The 17,158-nt window shown below is 37.6% G+C and overlaps 1 protein-coding gene across 8 annotated transcripts in view; it reads left to right on the plus strand.

Annotated features, from left to right (window-relative positions):
• The window catches only part of RIC8B (RIC8 guanine nucleotide exchange factor B), a 115,835-nt gene that overhangs the window by 50,923 nt on the left and 47,754 nt on the right, over window positions 1-17,158 (plus strand). For all 8 annotated transcript variants that reach the window (XR_009505446.1, XR_009505447.1, XR_009505448.1 and 5 more), the window contains exon 4: window positions 624-718. Coding sequence is in view for 4 of the 8 variants with exons in the window: in XM_059936818.1 (XP_059792801.1) it covers window positions 624-718 (95 nt within the window). In the remaining 4 variants the exon portion in view is untranslated. The remainder of the gene's footprint in view (window positions 1-623; window positions 719-17,158) is intronic.

A 17,158-nucleotide genomic window follows, 5' to 3' on the forward strand; every position in this document is an offset into this window, starting at 1 on the left:
TGCTGGTCGCTTTGGAGAAACTAGGAACAAGATTTGGAGGAACTAGGAGATTAAGAAGATTCATTAAAATGAAGTTGATAATTATAGATTTTAATCCATTGTTTTTGAAAGTTAAGAGATAAGACATTTTTATTAAGGATGTACAACCCGCTTCTAAAATATCTGATAGTATTATATCTGTTTGAATTTTTATAATGACTCGTAAACTGGAACAGTATACTATCCAACAAAAGAATCTAGACTTTCTGGAAATGGAAAAGATCCCTAGTTGAATTGAATCTTATGGACAGGTAAAACAGAGTAGGTAATATATGGATGCTGATCATACTTCTCTTTGCCTGACATGTCATAAGGGGGAGGATAGATCAACAACTTAATGGTTTCAGCCATTTCTGGCAGTGGCTGTAGCTGTTCATATGAGATGATGACAATTCACTTAGTTAATACTTGGGAGTTCTTCCTAGAATATCCTGACTTCTATTATGTATTGCATAAGAATAACTGTTTTGGGGGTTAGATGGGCCATAGGATGACTCCCAGGGTTGTAGTAACGTACCAAACTCCTTCATTAAGGCATTCATTCAATCCCCAATTTTTCCTCACCTCTCTTTTATTTGCCATAGGGTGATTCTCATCAGTTCCGTGTCATGGCAGCTGTTCTTCGCCATTGTTTACTAATCGTAGGTCCAACTGAAGACAAAACAGAAGAGCTACACAGGTAGGTAACCTCTACTGATATTTCAGTGAAAGACATAATAAGTTCTTATTGTTTTTATGCATCTGATTTTAATTGTTATAAACACAAGAAAGTGAAAATATTACAGTAAACTGGGTAGCTGGTAGGTCGGAAATCATTACTATGCCCTGATGAGAAATTTTCATTCTGTCTCCTTTGACTTTGTTATATTAAGCCCCAACAAGAGAAGAGAATTTGGCATTTGTTGCATTCAACAAAAAAACCCAGAACAACGATAATAATAGCGCACAGTTATTGAATACTGTGTGTGGCATTATGCTAAGTGCTTTATAAAGATTAACTTCTTTTAATCATCACACCAACCTTATGAGGTAGGTACTATTTTTCCCTTTCAATACATGATGAAACTGAGTCATAGAAAAATCAAGCAGTTTCTCCAAGATTGTTCAGCCCTAATAAGTGAAAGAGCTTGGGGTTGAACCCTGATTTTAATTACTACTCTTAAACTAATACTCTCACTATTTTCATTTTAAGAGTATTTACCAAAAAGTATATCTTAAGCAACATTAATTAAATTTTTAAAACTTATTATAAAAATTGGGCCACAGTCTCAAGTATTAATATATAAAAAATAGTTCAATTTTTGTGACTTGCCTATTAGAGCTATTATGGACTGCTGTTAAAAGTTATCATTCTCGGGGGTTCCCTGGTGGCACAGTGGTTAGGAATCCACCTGCCAATGCAGGGCACATGGGTTTGAGCCCTGGTCCGGGAAGATCCCACATACCACAGAGCAACTAAGCCCATGCGCCACAACTACTGAGCCTGCGCTCTAGAGCCCACGAGCCACAACTACTGAGCCTGTGCTCTAGAGCCCACATGTCACAACTACTGGGCCCATGCTTTAGAGCCCGAGAGCCACAACTACTGAAGCCCCCGCACCTAGAGCCCGTGCTCCGCAACAAGAGAAGCCACCGCAACGAGAAGACTGTGCACAGCAACGAAGAGTAGCACCTGCTTGCCGCAACTAGAGAAAGCCCACGCACAGCAATGAAGACCCAATGCAGCCAAAAATAAACAAATAAATAAATTAATTTTTTTAAAAAAGTTATCATTCTCTGAGAACAGCTGAAGAAGTATTAATGCATCTTTCTAGTTCTCTTACTATTTTGTATCAGATTTCTAGTAACAAGACCTCTGATTTTAACATGAGATTGCTCATGATGCTTTATTCTATAAGAACACAAATGGCATTTTAAACAATTCAAATAAATTTCAAATCTGCAAACAAATAACTTTGGCATTAAGTCTGCTTTACAAATAACTTAAAACTGAGTTCTTCTAATAGTAGAAATTACCTTTTGAGCATTTATAGTATATTCTGTTTTCCAAAATATGGCTTAAATAAAACTATAGAAATACAACCAGAGTGTAAAATGAAACATACCCTTGTTCTTTTTCAGTCATACCCATATTATTTTAGTTATGATTGGCAGTTTATTATTTGATATTGTACTGAGTTTGTTGGTGGGTTATCTTTATGTACTCTGCCCTGCAAGCCTTCAAAAGATTGTTTTCTTCAAAATTAAAAAGTATACTACTTTCTGCAGCTACAGATGAAAATTTCCTTTAATTTTCTTGAAGCTGTGTCTTTAAAAATAATCAGATTAACTGCAGTAAATCATATCCTCTAAAAAGATTTTATTAAGCATTTTTGTCTGACTAATTTTTCATAATCAAGAGACACTAGAAATCTAGCTTTTAAAACTTAAAACTACAAGAAAATGGGTTTATAAGCCCAGGTATAAATGTATGTATGTATGTATGTATTTATTTAGGGAATTACATATCACAAGTTAAATGGCATTCATACAAGGATGTGAGAAGAAAGTGTTTTGATGGGAATTGTTACAGTAGTCACAAAAACATTGCTAAGGCTTTCTCTGAAGAGTGAATTTAATATTTTAAAACAGTACCCAGTATTCGTCAAAAGAGAGCAAAACTGTATAGAGGTTTTAACACTCAGATTTTTTTAAAGTACAGATTTCTTTATTTTACTTTCTGATGATATTTGCTTTAAATATTTATTTTTCTTAAATAAATTTAAAAGATATTTTTCTTTAAATTTACTTCTTTAAGTTTCTCTGATAAAATATCTGTTAGCTGCACTGTAAAAAGAAGGAATACCCCTAGAGCCATAGACAAGATTTATATGTATTGCTAAAAGGCTTTCCTGGGAGATTGAGGTTGCTGCTGACCTGACAGTTTATCTGGACTGGCCCTGCATGTCCCTTTAATCAGAATTAAAGTGATTAGTATCATTTGAGCAGTAATGACTCTAAGCTAATCCATTTAAATGCAGAAAAAAAACTATACCAACCTCAAAGGGCTGTTTTAAGAACCTTACTAGAATTGTAATGTGTACTAAATTCTGCCCATTTGTAGTGACCCTGCAAAGAGAGTGTGTGTGTGTGTGTGTGTGTGTGTGTGTGTGTGTGTGTGTTTAAGGCATCATTTAAAAAACAATCAGAATGTTTCAAGGTAACATCTCATTCCATTTTTTAAAGTTAATTTCTAAGTTTGTTTTTTGCTTTTTTTTTTTAAGGAAAAATGTAATGAAAGAGGTAAACCTAGATAGTGTGCTGTGTGGTTATGCATTGTCATCAAACTCAAAGGGTTGTAATAATGACTAAATGAGACATTAGTAAAGCCATCCGTCCCTGGCACTGAGTAAGCTCTCAGAAAGTGGGGGAGGAGCTGCTACTGCCACTGCCACAACACTGCAGCCACTGCTGTTTCTGTTACTATTATTATAATGAGCATATTAGCTTTTAGATCCAATGTTTAGTTCTAAAGCTCTTTTTTAAAGTTTATTGAATTTTTTTAACATCTATATTAGAGTATAATTGCTTTACAATGGTATGTTAGTTTCTGCTTTATAACAAAGTGAATCAGCTATATATATACATATATCCCCATATCTCCTCCCTCTTGCGTCTCCCTCCCACCCTCCCTATCCCACCCCTCTAGGTGGTCACAAAGCACTGAGCTGATCTCCCTGTGCTATGCACCTGCTTCCCACTTGCTATCTATTACATTTGGTAGTATATATAAGTCCATGCCACTCTCTCACTTCGTCCCAGCTTACCCTTCCCCCTCCCTATGTCCTCAAGTCTATTCTCTACGTCTGCGTCTTTATTCCTGTCCTGACCCTGGGTTCTTCAGAACCATTTTTTTATGTTGTTTTAGATTCCATATATATGTGTTAGCATACAGTATTTATTTTTCTCTTTCTGACTTACTTCACTCTGTATGACAGACTCTAGGTTCCATCCACCTCACTACAAATAACTCAATTTCATTTCTTTTTATGGCTGAGTAATATTCCATTGTATATGTGTGCCACATCTTCTTTATCCATTCATCTGTTGATGGACACTTAGGTTGCTTCCATGTCCTGGCTACTGTAAATAGAGCTGCAGTGAACATTGTGGAAGTTTATTGACTTTTGATGTTTTGTTTAGAAAGCTATTTCTTTGTATATATTGCGATTGTGTAGTGAAATCTATTTTCTGTTTCTCTAAGATTTTCTCAAGCCAGATGCTTGGTAAGCATGTCAGGAGCCTGTTAAGGTGCTCTAGGAGATGAGTGAATCAAAAAATGGCTTAGCAGCAGTTTTTCTGATATGTTGTCTGTGTAAGACAGTGCCTTTTTTTTTTTCCCTAGAGAAATCAGGAGGACATGGACCTAGAGATAAAATGAGTTAGTTCACAAAGATAGCTGACCTTGATGTTGACTTCCTTTCCACTAATCAGCATCTTATATAGTTTCTAAAATCTATTTGTTCTATTTCATTTCCTTTTGTCTATACTTATGGTAATAAGTAAATTGTTGGTATGATCCAACTTTTTGGCTCCATTAAAGGACATCCTAATTCTGTCCAACTCTAATATCTGCCTGAGAGTATTTTGAGCCCTCTTGTCCATAATCAGTAAGCTTATGCATAAACACTTAGCCAAAAAAAAGTTGCATGTGGATGTGGTTGTGATTTTGTTTTATTTGGAGAGAAGGGGAAAGATGGGGATGGCCTATACACTAGAGAAGAAAGGAGAGGGAAGGACCAGATCTGATTTAATTTCTTTCAGCTTTTCAGCCTAATTTCTTTCACTCAACACATTGGCATCTACAAAGCTTTTTTTTTTTTTTTTTTTTACCCAAAAGAACCAGTGTGTATTTAAAAAGTACTTACCTCCCTGGAGATTGGTTCAAGATGGCGAAGTAGAAGGACGTGCGCTCACTCCCTCTTGTGAGAGCATGGGAATCACAACTAAATGCTGAACAGTCATCGACAGGAAGACACTGGAACTCACCAAAAAAGATACCCCACATCCAAAGACAAAGGAGAAGCCACAGTGAGACGGTAGGAGTGGCACATTCACAATAAAATCAAATCCCATAACTGCTGGGTGGGTGACTCACAAACTGGAGAACACTTATACCACAGAAGTCCATCCACTGGAGTGAAGGTTCTGAGCCCCACGTCAGGCTTCCCAGCCTGGGGGTCCGGCAACAGGAGGAGGAATCCCTAGAGAATCAGATTTTGAAGGCTAGCAGGATTTGATTGCAGGACTTCAACAGGACGGGGGAAACAGAGACTCCACTCCTGGAGGGCACACACAAAGTAGTGTGCGCATTGGGACCCAGGAGAAGGAGCAGTGACCCCATAGGAGACTGAACCAGACCTACCTGCTAGTGTTGGAGGGTCTCCTGCAGAGGCGGGGGGTAGCTGTGGCTCACCATGAGGACAAGGACACTGGCAGCAGAAGTTCTGGGAAGTACTCCTTGGTGTGAGCCCTCCCAGAGTCTGCCATTAGCCTCACCAAAGAGCCGGGTAGGCTGCAGTGTTGGGTCGAATCAGGCCAAACAACCAACAGGGAGGGAACCCAGCCCCACCCATCAGCAGACAGATTAAAGTTTTACTGAGCTCTGCCCACCAGCGCAACACCCAGCTCTACCCACCACCAGTCCCTCCCATCAGGAAACCTGCGCAAGCCTCTTGGATAGCCTCATCCACCAGAGGGCAGAAGCAGGAAGAACTACAGTCCTACAGCCTGTGGAACAAAAACCACATTCACAAAAAGATAGACAAGATGAAAAGGCAGAGGGCTATGTACCAGATGAAGGAGCAAGATAAAACTCCAGGAAAACAATTAAATGAAGTGGAGATAGGAAACCTTCCAGAAAAAGAATTCAGAATAATGATAGTGAAGATGATCCAGGACCTTCGAAAAAGAATGGAGGCAAAGATTGAGAAGATGCAAGAAATGTCTAGCAAAGACCTAGAAGAATTAAAGAACAAACACCTGGAAGAATTAAAGAACAAACAGAGATGAACAATACAATAACTGAAATGAAAAATACACTAGAAGGAATCAATAGCAGAATAGCTGAGGCAGAAGAACAGATAAAAGACCTGGAAGGGCTTCCCTGGTGGCGCAGTGGTTGAGAATCTGCCTGCCAATGCAGGGGACACGGGTTCAAGCCCTGGTCTGGGAAGATCCCACATGCCGCGGAGCAACTAGGCCCGTGAGCCACAATTACTGAGCCTGCGCGTCTGGAACCTGTGCTCCGCAACAAGAGAGGCCGCGATAATGAGAGGCCCGCGCACCGCGATGAAGAGTGGCCCCCACTTGCCACAACTAGAGAAAGCCCTCACACAGAAATGAAGACCCAACACAGCCAAAAATAAATAAATAAAGATTAAAAAAAAAAAAAAAAAAAGACCTGGAAGACAGAACGGTGGAATTCACTGCTGTGGAACAGAATAAAGAAAAAAGAATGAAAAGAAATGAAGACAGCCTAAGGGACCTCTGGGACAACATTAAATGCACCAACATTCACATTAAAGGGGTCCCAGAAGAAGAGAGAGAGAAAGGACCCGAGAAAATATTTGAAGAGGTTATAGTTGAAAACTTCCCTAACATGGGAAAGGAAATAGCCACCCAAGTCCAGGAAGCGCAGCAAGTCCCATACAGGATAAACCCAAGGAGAAACACACCAAGAAACACAGTAATCAAATTGACAAAAATTAAAGACAAAGAAAAATTATTGAAAGCAACAAGGGAAAAATGACAAATAACATACAAGGGAACTAACAGCTGATTTCTCAGCAGAAACTCTACAAGCCAGAAGGGAGTGGCATGACATATTTAAAGTGATGAAAGGGAAGAAATTACACCCAAGATTACTCTACCCAGCAAGGATCTCTATCAGATTTGATAGCAAAAGCTAAGAGAATTCAGTACCACCAAACCAGCTTTACAACAAATGCTAAAGAAACTTCTCTAGGCAGGAAACACAAGAGAAGAAAAAGACCCACAAAACAAACCCAGAACAATTAAGAAAATGGTAATAGGAACATACATATCGATAATTACCTTAAACGTGAATGGATTAAATGTTCCAACCAAAAGACACAAGCTTGCTGAATGGATACAAAAACAAGACCCATATATATGCTGTCTACAAGAGACCCACTTCAGACCTAGGGACACATGCAGACTGAAAGTGAGGGGATGGAAAAAGATATTGTATGCAAATGGAAATCAAAAGAAAGCTGGAGTCGCAATACTCATATCAGATAAAATAGACTTTAAAATAAAGAATGTTACAAGAGACAAGGAAGGACACTACATAATGATCAAGGGATCAATCCAAGAAGAAGATATAACAATTATAAGTATATATGCTCCCAATATAGGAGCAACTCAATACATAAGGCAACTGCTAACAGCTATAAAAGAGGAAATCGACAGTAACACAATAATAGTGGGGGACTTTAACACCTCACTTACACCAATGGACCGATCATCCAGACAGAAAATTAATAAGGAAACACAAGATTTAATTGACACAATAGACCAGATAGATTTAATTGATATTTATAGGACATTCCATCCCAAAACAGCAGATTACACTTTCTTCTCATGTGCGCATGGAACATTCTCCATGATAGATCACATCTTGGGTCACAAATCAAGCCTCAGTAAATTTAAGAAAATTGGAATCATATCAAGCATCTTTTCTGACCACAACACTATGAGATTAGAAATCAATTTCAGTGAAAAAGACGTAAAAAACACAAACACATGGAGGCTAAACAATGCGCTACTAAATAACCAAGAGATCACTGAAAAAATCAAAGAGGAAATCAAAAAATACCTAGAGACAAATGACAACGAAAACACGACGATCCAAAACCTATGGGATGCAGCAAAAGCAGTTCTAAGAGGGAAGTATATAGCAATACAAGCCTACCTCAAGAAACAAGAAAAATCTCAAATAAACAATCTAACCTTACACGTAAAGGAACTAGAGGAAGAAGAACAAACAAAACCCAGAGTTAGTAGAAGGAAGGAAATCATAAAGATCAGAGCAGAAATAAATAGAAACAAAGAAAACAATAGCAAAGATCAATAGAAGTAAAAGCTGGTTCTTTGAGAAGATAAACAAAATTGATAAACCATTAGCCAGACTCATCAAGAAAAAGAGGGAGAGGACTCAAATCAATAAAATTAGAAATGAAAAAGGAGAAGTTACAACAGACACCACAGAAATACAGAGCATCCTAAGAGACTACTACAAGCAACTCTATGCCAGTAAAATGGACAACCTGGAAGGAATGGACAAATTCTTAGAAAGGTATAACCTTCCAAGACTGAACCAGAAAGAAATAGGAAATATGAACAGACCAATCACAAGTCATGAAATTGAAACTGGGATTAAAAATCTTCCAACAAACAAAAGTCCAGGACCTGATGGCTTCACAGGTGAATTCTATCAAACATTTAGAGAAGAGCTAACACCTATCCTTCTCAAACTCTTCCAAACAATTGCAGAGGAAGGAACACTCCCAAACTCATTCTATGAGGCCACCATCACCCTGATACCAAAACCTGACAAAGATACTACAAAAAAAGAAAATTACAGACCAATATCACTGATGAATATAGATGCAAAAATCCTCAACAAAATACTAGCAAACAGAATCCAACAGCACATTAAAAGGATCATACACCATGGTCAAGTGGGATTTATCCCAGGGATGCAAGGATTCTTCAATATACACAAATCAATCAATGTGATACACCATATTAACAAATTGAAGAATAAAACCATATGATCATCTCAATAGATGCAGAAAAAGCTTTTGACAAAATGCAACACCCATTTATGATAAAAAGTCTCCTGAAAGTGGGCATAGAGGAAACCTACTTCAACATAATAAAGGCCATATATGACAAACCCACAGCAAACATCATTCTCAATGGTGAAAACCTGAAAGCATTTCCTCTAAGATCAGGAAAAAGACAAGGATGACCACTCTCACCACTGTTATTCAACATAGTTTTGGAAGTCCCAGCCATGGTAATCAGAGAAGAAAAAGAAATAAGAGGAACACGAATTGGAAAAGAAGAAGTAAAACTTTCACTGTTTGCAGATGACATGATACTATACATAGAGAATCCTAAAGATGCCACCAGAAAACTACTAGAGCTAATCAATGAATTTGGTAAAGTTTTAGGATACAATATTAATGCACAGAAATCTCTTGCATTCCTATACACTAATGGTGAAAAATCTGAAAGAGAAATTAAGGAAACAGTCCCATTTACCACTGCAACAAAAAGAATAAAATACCTAGGAATAAATCTACCTAAGAAGACAAAAGACCTGTATGCAGAAAACTATAAGATACTGATGAAAGAAAGTAAAGCTGATACAAACAGATGGAGAGATATACCATGTTCTTGGATTGGAAAAATCAATATTGTGAAAATGACTATACTACCCAAAGCAATCCACAGATTCAGTGCAATCCCTATCAAATTACCAATGGCATTTTTTACTAGGACTAGAAAAAAAATCCTAAAATTTGTATGGAGACACAAAAGACCCCGAATAGCCAAAGCAGTCTTGAGGGAGAAAAACGGAGCTGGAGGAATGAGACTCCCTGACTTCAGACTATACTACAAAGCTACAGTACTCAAGACAATATGGTACTGGCACGAAAACAGAAATATACATCAATGCAACAGGATAGAAAGCCCAGAGATAAACCCACACACCTGTAGTCAATCTATGACAAAGGAGGCAGGGATATACAATGGAGAAAACAGAGTCTCTTCAATAAGTAGTGCTGGGAAAACTGGAGCGCTACATGTAAAAGAATGAAATTAGAACACTCCCTAACACCATACACAAAAATAAACTCAAAATGGATTAGGGACCTAAATGTAAGACTGGACACTGTAAAACTCTTAGAGGAAAACATAGGAAGAATACTGTTTGACATAAATCACAGGAAGATCTTCTTTGATCCACCTCCTAGAGTAATGGAAATAAAACCAAAGTAAATAAATGGGACCTAATGAAACTTAAAAGCTTTTGCAAAGCAAAGGAAACCATAAACAAGACGAAAAGACAACCCTCAGAATGGGAGGAAATATTTGCAGATGAATCAATGGACAAAGGATTAATCTCCAAAATATATAAACAGCTCATGCAGCTCAATATCAAAAAAACAAACAACCCAATCCAAAAATGGGCAGAAGACCTAAACAGACATTCCTCCAAAGAAGACATACAGATGGCCAAGAAGCATATGAAAAGCTGATCAACATCACTAATTATTAGAGAAATGCAAATCAAAACTACAATGAGTTATCATCTCATACCGGTTAGAATGGGCATCATCATACAATCTACAAACAACAAATGCTGGAGAGGGTGTGGAGGAAAGGGAACCCTCTTGCACTGTTGGGGGGAATGTAAATTGATACAGCCACTATGGAGCACAGTATGGAGGTTTCTTAAAAAACTGAAAATAGAATTACCATATGACCCAGCAATCCCACTACTGGGCATATACCCTGAGAAAGCCATAATTCAAAAAGACACATGCACCCCAATGTTCTTTGCAGCGCTATTTACAATAGCCAGGTCATGGAAGCAACCTAAATGCCCATCGACAGACAAGTGGATAAAGAAGTTGTGGTACACATATACAATGGAATATTACTCAGCCATAAAAAGGAACGAAATTGGGTCATTTGTAGAGACGTGGATGGACCTAGAGACTGTCATGCAGAGTGAAGTAAGTCAGAAAGAGAAAAACAAGTATCGTATATTAACGCATATATGTGGAACCTAGAAAAATGGTACAGATGAACTGGTTTGCAGGGCAGAAATAGAGACACAGACGTAGAGAACAAATGTATGGATACCAAGGGGGGAAAGTGGCGGGGGTGGGGGGGGGGTGGTGTGATGAATTGGGAGATTGGGATTAACATATATACACTAATAATGTATAAAATGGATAACTACTAAGAACCTGCTGTATAAAAAAATAAATAAAATTTAAAAATTAAAAAAAAAAAGTACTTACCTCCCTGCTTTTTTTTGTTGTTCTTTGTTTAAACCAGTTCATTTTATCTCACGTATTTAAGGGGACAGTTTAGTACCTAATGACACCTCATTACAGTGCTAAGCATAATGTCTGTTTTTTTCTAGCTTTATTGAGACATAATTGACATATAACATTGTATACATTTAAGGTGTACAGTGTGTTGATTTGATACACATATTGCAAAATGTAAAATGTAAAAAAAGTAAGCATGTCTTACACATGGCAGACTTCTAATAAATGTTTGAAAATTGGACCATTTCATTTTGGTTTATATTTATTAACTGAGCACTTACTATGTGTCAGGCACTACGTTGAGCTCTAGAGGCAACAAAGATGAATACAGTATAATCTTTTTTCTCCAGGGCTCTCCAACTAGGGGGTAAAAGAGGCTGCTAAGTGAATAAATGCACTTGTTTTGATGAGTGTTGTGTTAAACATAAACAAGCTTATATAGGTATACAGAAAAAGGAGAGTTTGGAGAGAATGGGGAGAGGGTTTTTTTCTTTTTTTTGTTATTAAAGCTCTTAGCTCTTTAACCTAATTCTCACTGTGAATAACAGTTATCTAGGTGAACAGATATTATCTGAACTATAGCTGAGCACCATGCTAGGTTCTTGAAGGATTCCACACCATAGTGCATAGTCTGGAGGAACATAGAGTATAAATGGGGAAACAAGACATGAGTATTCTGAAAAGTTAAATAACAATCAAGATAAAAATAGAAGAGATGTCACAAGATAGTTTTTGAGTAGTTTCCCAGTAAATTAATTATCCAAATAATAATTGCTAATAGAATTCAGATAACATGCTCACTATGGTCTAGCATGATGAGGGAAGTCTTCCTCACTCACACTCTACCTGTTCTCCATCCTCATCCAGACCTCTGATCCCCTGGTGATTCCTTTTTCTCCTACCTATAAGCCTCCTGAAGGTTTCCTTTCTTCCCTCTCTATTCTAAAGCATTGGTTCATCATTTGGTTCACCTCTCTCTACTCCCTAATTGTCCTGTCCTGCCAGTGTTCAAGCACCTAACCCCAGATCTGTCAGACCACCTTCTTTCTCCAGTTCTAAACTCAAGCTGCTCTGTCCTGTGGGAAAATTTTACCTAACCTGACAGATTGGTCCATCCTTTCCACTGCATGCAGAGTGGTTTTTCAAAAAGTAACTCTGCTTAGAATCCTCTTGTGCCTCCCCTCTGTCTTTATGATTAAGAGCAAAGTTCTTTTGTCACTATGCATTTATTAATGATCTGCAAAGGCATCTGGGAAATTTGTTTTTCTGGCTTCTGCACCTACTCCTTTGCCAGCACAACTCTTGTTTAAGGTCATCAGTAACCCATTTGGCCGTAACATGTATCTCATCATGGCAATCCCCTTTATAATCCCCCTTCCCCACTCTACTCACACATACACTTTTTTTGTCTTAATGCCTACTAAGGCCCTGTCCTTTAGAGGCCTTGTCCTTTGCTTTAGACTTAGGAACCTGTTTTCATTTCCCCACAGATACCATATTCTCTCATTCTTCCAGATATTTGCTGTTCCCTCCTATAGTATAGTATGTCTCCTGTTCAAAAGCTCCTTAATAGCTGCCATTTACTATGTACCAGGCAGAGTGCTTTGCATGCCTTTTTTCATTTAATCCTCACATCAACCTGATGGGATAAATTTATTTCCCTTTACTTTAGAATTAAGGACACCAAGGCCTAGAATAGGTCATGTAATTTGCCCAACGCACACTTTTCTAGGAGGCAATTTAGAATTCAACCCATTGCTCTACAAATTATGTTATGCTGTCTTCTCTTAGGAAAAGAAGCATATTTTATTTATTTTTGTATACTTAGCATCTAGTACAAGGCATAGTAAATATTTGTTGAGAATAAAGTGAGACTTGAGCTAATCTTAAAGAATGAGACCATTCTAAACAGGAGAAAACATGGACAAATACAGAAATGAGACTATGTCTACAGCACACTTAGAGAACAATGACCAGGTCCCTGTGGGTTAACACTTTGCCACCTGGATTTGCTGCTCCAGTCTTCTCTTGCGCTTTGCAATAAACCTCCTCTAGGATCTATCTGATTCTTCTACTATTCTCTCTTGAATCTAGTCTACTCAGGTTTTAGTCCCACTACTCCACCAGAATGGCTATTATTAAGGTCACTTCTGTGTTGCTAAATCCAGTGGACATTTCTCAGTTGTCATCTTACTTGATCTGTCCACATCATTTGACCACAGGTGATCACTCCATTCTTACTGATATACTTTCTTCCAGGATACCATCCTATCTTGGTTTCCCTCCTACCTCACTAGTTGTAATTTCTTCCTCTCCCACTCAGCCTCTGGGTGGTAGAGTGCCCCAGGCCTATCTCTCATAGTCTCTCAATCCACACTCACTCGTTTACTGATCTAATCCAGTCTTGGTCTTTAAATACCATCTACATGCTAATGCCTCCTCGTGTTATATCTCTAGTCCAGATCTCCCTCCCTGATCTCCCAACTCTTACAGTTAACTTCCTGTTAACATCTCCATTTGGAAGTATAACAGACATTCCAAACTTAACATATCCAAGATTAAACTCTTACTCTTCCCCTAAAATGTTGCTTCTCCTGCAGTGTTTCCCATTTCAATTTATGGCAACTCTCGCTTTCCACTTGCTAAGGCTAGAACCTTGTATTCTCACACCCCACAACTAGCCTATCAGGAAATCTTCAAAATGTATCCAGATCTGACCACTGCACTGTTACCACCATGTTCATTCACCTGAGTTATTATAATAACACCCTAACTGGTTGGTCTTCCTCACCTTTGACGTCCTACTAGTTGTTCTCAACACAGTAGCCAGAGTGATCCTTTTAACATAAGGATAGAGTATATTACTATGCCAAACCCTGTAGTGGTTCCCCATTGCATTCAGGATAAAAACTAAAGTAATAATAGCCTGTAAAACCAATCTGGCCCCCCTGTTACCCAGCTGAGCTCCTGTCCCACTCCTCTCCCTATGTGTGGTGCTTCAGCCACACCAACTTCATTGCAGTTCTTCATACATGCCACTGCTCCTGCCCTGGGACCTTTGCTCCTGCCCTTCCTCCTGGAATGCCCTTTCCGCATGTAGTCACAGGGCTCACTCCCTAACTTCCTTTAAGTCTTTGCTTAAATGACACCATCTCAGTGAGGTCTGTTCAGACTACCCTATTCAAAATTAAAACTCTCATGTCCTGTTTTACCCTCCTGAATTTTACCCTCAGACCATTTATCACCTTCTATTCAATTAACTTTTTTTGTTTGCTTACATTTAATTGACTGTCTCTACATGCTAGAAAATAAGCTCCAGAAGGGCAGGGATTTATTTCTGCTTTCTTCGTAATACCTGCCTAAAAAATGCCTGGCATAAGTAATTAATAAATAATTACTGAACTGAGTTAGACTAAAGTAAACTTAGGTATTTACATGTGAAAATCTTTTGGAGATCTTGAGGTTCATTTAAGTAGATTTTCCAGCCATGAAAAACGATATGTGAGCCCCAAATGTAAAGAAGATACATTTGACCAGGAAAGTTTGCCAACAGCTGTAGGTCTGCTTGTACTGTTATCATGCTCCTTAGTGTCATCTGGTATGAAATTATGTTTAGCCCCTCAGCTGATACAGGCCTGGATTTTAGGTTGCCTTCCTTCTCCCACAACTATCAAGGCTTTAATCAGAGCATTAAGGAGCTCTAAATAGGCCCTGCTTTTGAATCTGCATATCAGGAGGGGGCTGGGAGTATAAGTGGGAGGATGTCATGTCCCAGTGATTAATGATCTCTAGGAAGCTGAAAAGGGGAGAGTAATATACACAGTATTTCTACCCCCTGGAGTAGGAATGCAAACACCATTGTGCGGATCTGTGCATAGTCACTGACTTCCTGGTAGCTGGAGAATTTCATACACTCTTCTACCACAAATAAAACTGTCAGAGAAGTGACAGCTCAAAAAGCTGGCTTTCCTTACTTAAAAAGAATAGCTCAAACACAGTGAGCCAGAAAATTAATTTTGTAGTTGTTTGGGAACCCAGTTGTTTAATAAGAAACGAGAAAATGGGAACTTTCCTTGAAAAGCCTAAAACCTCCAAATATTTGTTGAATCAAACTCTACATTTGGTTTCTTAAATTTACGAAGTTCCTGGAAACTGCTTATTTTAAATGAATTTAAAGGGAAGCATTCCATTGTAATGAAATGCATTGCCTTAAACTTTTCAGTGTGGTCTCTATGGTAGATTCAGAGAATCATACTACTGGTGGACTCCAGCCTATTGCTCTATGTGTTGAAAAAAAACTAACATTTCAAAGTGGCTTTTACAGTTTTAGAAAGTAATTCTAACGTAGAGTTCTATTATTTTTTCTTTTAACCCCAGTGAATCTATGATATTTAATAACTGTTTCCAAATGCTTAAGTCAGAAGTGCAATATTTTTATCTATAGATAAGGAACTACAGATGTTTGCAAAACTTTTAAAAGGAAAGTTTGAGGGAAAAGCATCGTATTTCAGCCAATTGTGATTATTTACAAATAATCAAAATTAGAGACTTTGTTGAATAGTAGTAGTAGTAATAGCAGCAGCAGCAGCAGTAGATTCTTAGTGGGGACAACCAAATAACTTGTATTTTACCAGGAACCATTCACTTATAGGACTTGTTAAATTATTTTTGTTCTTGGTTCTGATTTTTTGGTGCCCTTTACATTACCAGTTATTGTTCTCCATTGTCTACTTTTTCAACTTTGAGTTCTTATGAATTTTTTTCCCGTAATATAAAAAGAAAGAAAAGAAATATTCATTCCTGGGGAAATGCAGCCACACTTCAGGGTAAAGGAGAGAAAATATTTTGTATTTTATTTCTGTTTTGCTGTTGTTTATTTTGTTTTATATTTGAAGGTGTCACTATAATCTAAATTAAAAGGAACTACTATGGGCTAAATTAAGACAGCATCAGTTAGATTAAGCCCTGAATTTGGTTTCCAAGTGGTTAGACTTTTAAATTGTATTTGCAAGAGTTTATTTTTAGTCAGGATGCAGTTATTTTTAGATCTGCTTCTCTGTCACTAGGAAATGTAATGCCTGTCTCTCCATTGTTGTTTATCAGGAAGTTCTGAGGCACAGCCTTTTAAGATCCAGTTAGCACAGAACACCACCTCTCCTTTTAAAAGAAAAAATATGAAATAATGCATGAAGGAAAATATATGAACTGAGAGCATGTCCAATTTTTAAATTGTTAGTGTCAATTAAACACTAACAATTTTAATTTTAATCTCTTATACACTGAGCAACGGAACAAGATTTTTAGGGAATACCAAAAAATACAAGGTTTGGGTTCCCCCTACTGGTGCGCATCCCAGGCTCGTTATTTTATTAATACATAGAAAGAAAGGCCGAGGGGAATAGAGATTCGAAGTAGCTATGTTGGCCTCTTTTTTTTTTTTGGCCTCTTTTAAAGAAATCTGGGGACAAGAGAAGGAGAAAAACACCATTTACCATTTTCTGCAAATGTCTTATGAAATAAGGGATGATCTAAAAATTGTATTTCTATATCTAGAAAGTACAAAATTTAATCCTACAGTATTTGGTTTTTAATGTTGTTGCCTCTGTGATAAGCTGCTTATATACAGTGTTTCTCAAATGCTTTATGTTGTAATCTAAGGAATAATAAGACACCAGTGGATCCACAGAAGGATTTAAAATCCCAAGGAAAAACTGCAAAGCTAGTATTGTATCATAATAAAATTAAAGAGCTAGTGTTAAAGCGCACTAATTCCTATTTTAGCATTTCAGAAAGTGACATGACATCATATGATTGTGTGTATCCATTTAACATCTGTTCTTTCTAATTTGTCATGTGTGTATTTGAAACAGTTCTCTTTATTTTCTGTTACTCAGTAAATGCCAAATAATATTAAAGGCTCATTTTGAAAAAGAAGAATTTTAATTGACTCCTAAAAGTCACTTCTGAACTTATTATGTTTG

The sequence above is a fragment of the Balaenoptera ricei genome, chromosome 10 (assembly GCF_028023285.1).
Source record: "Balaenoptera ricei isolate mBalRic1 chromosome 10, mBalRic1.hap2, whole genome shotgun sequence".
Taxonomy (NCBI): Eukaryota; Metazoa; Chordata; class Mammalia; order Artiodactyla; family Balaenopteridae; genus Balaenoptera; species Balaenoptera ricei.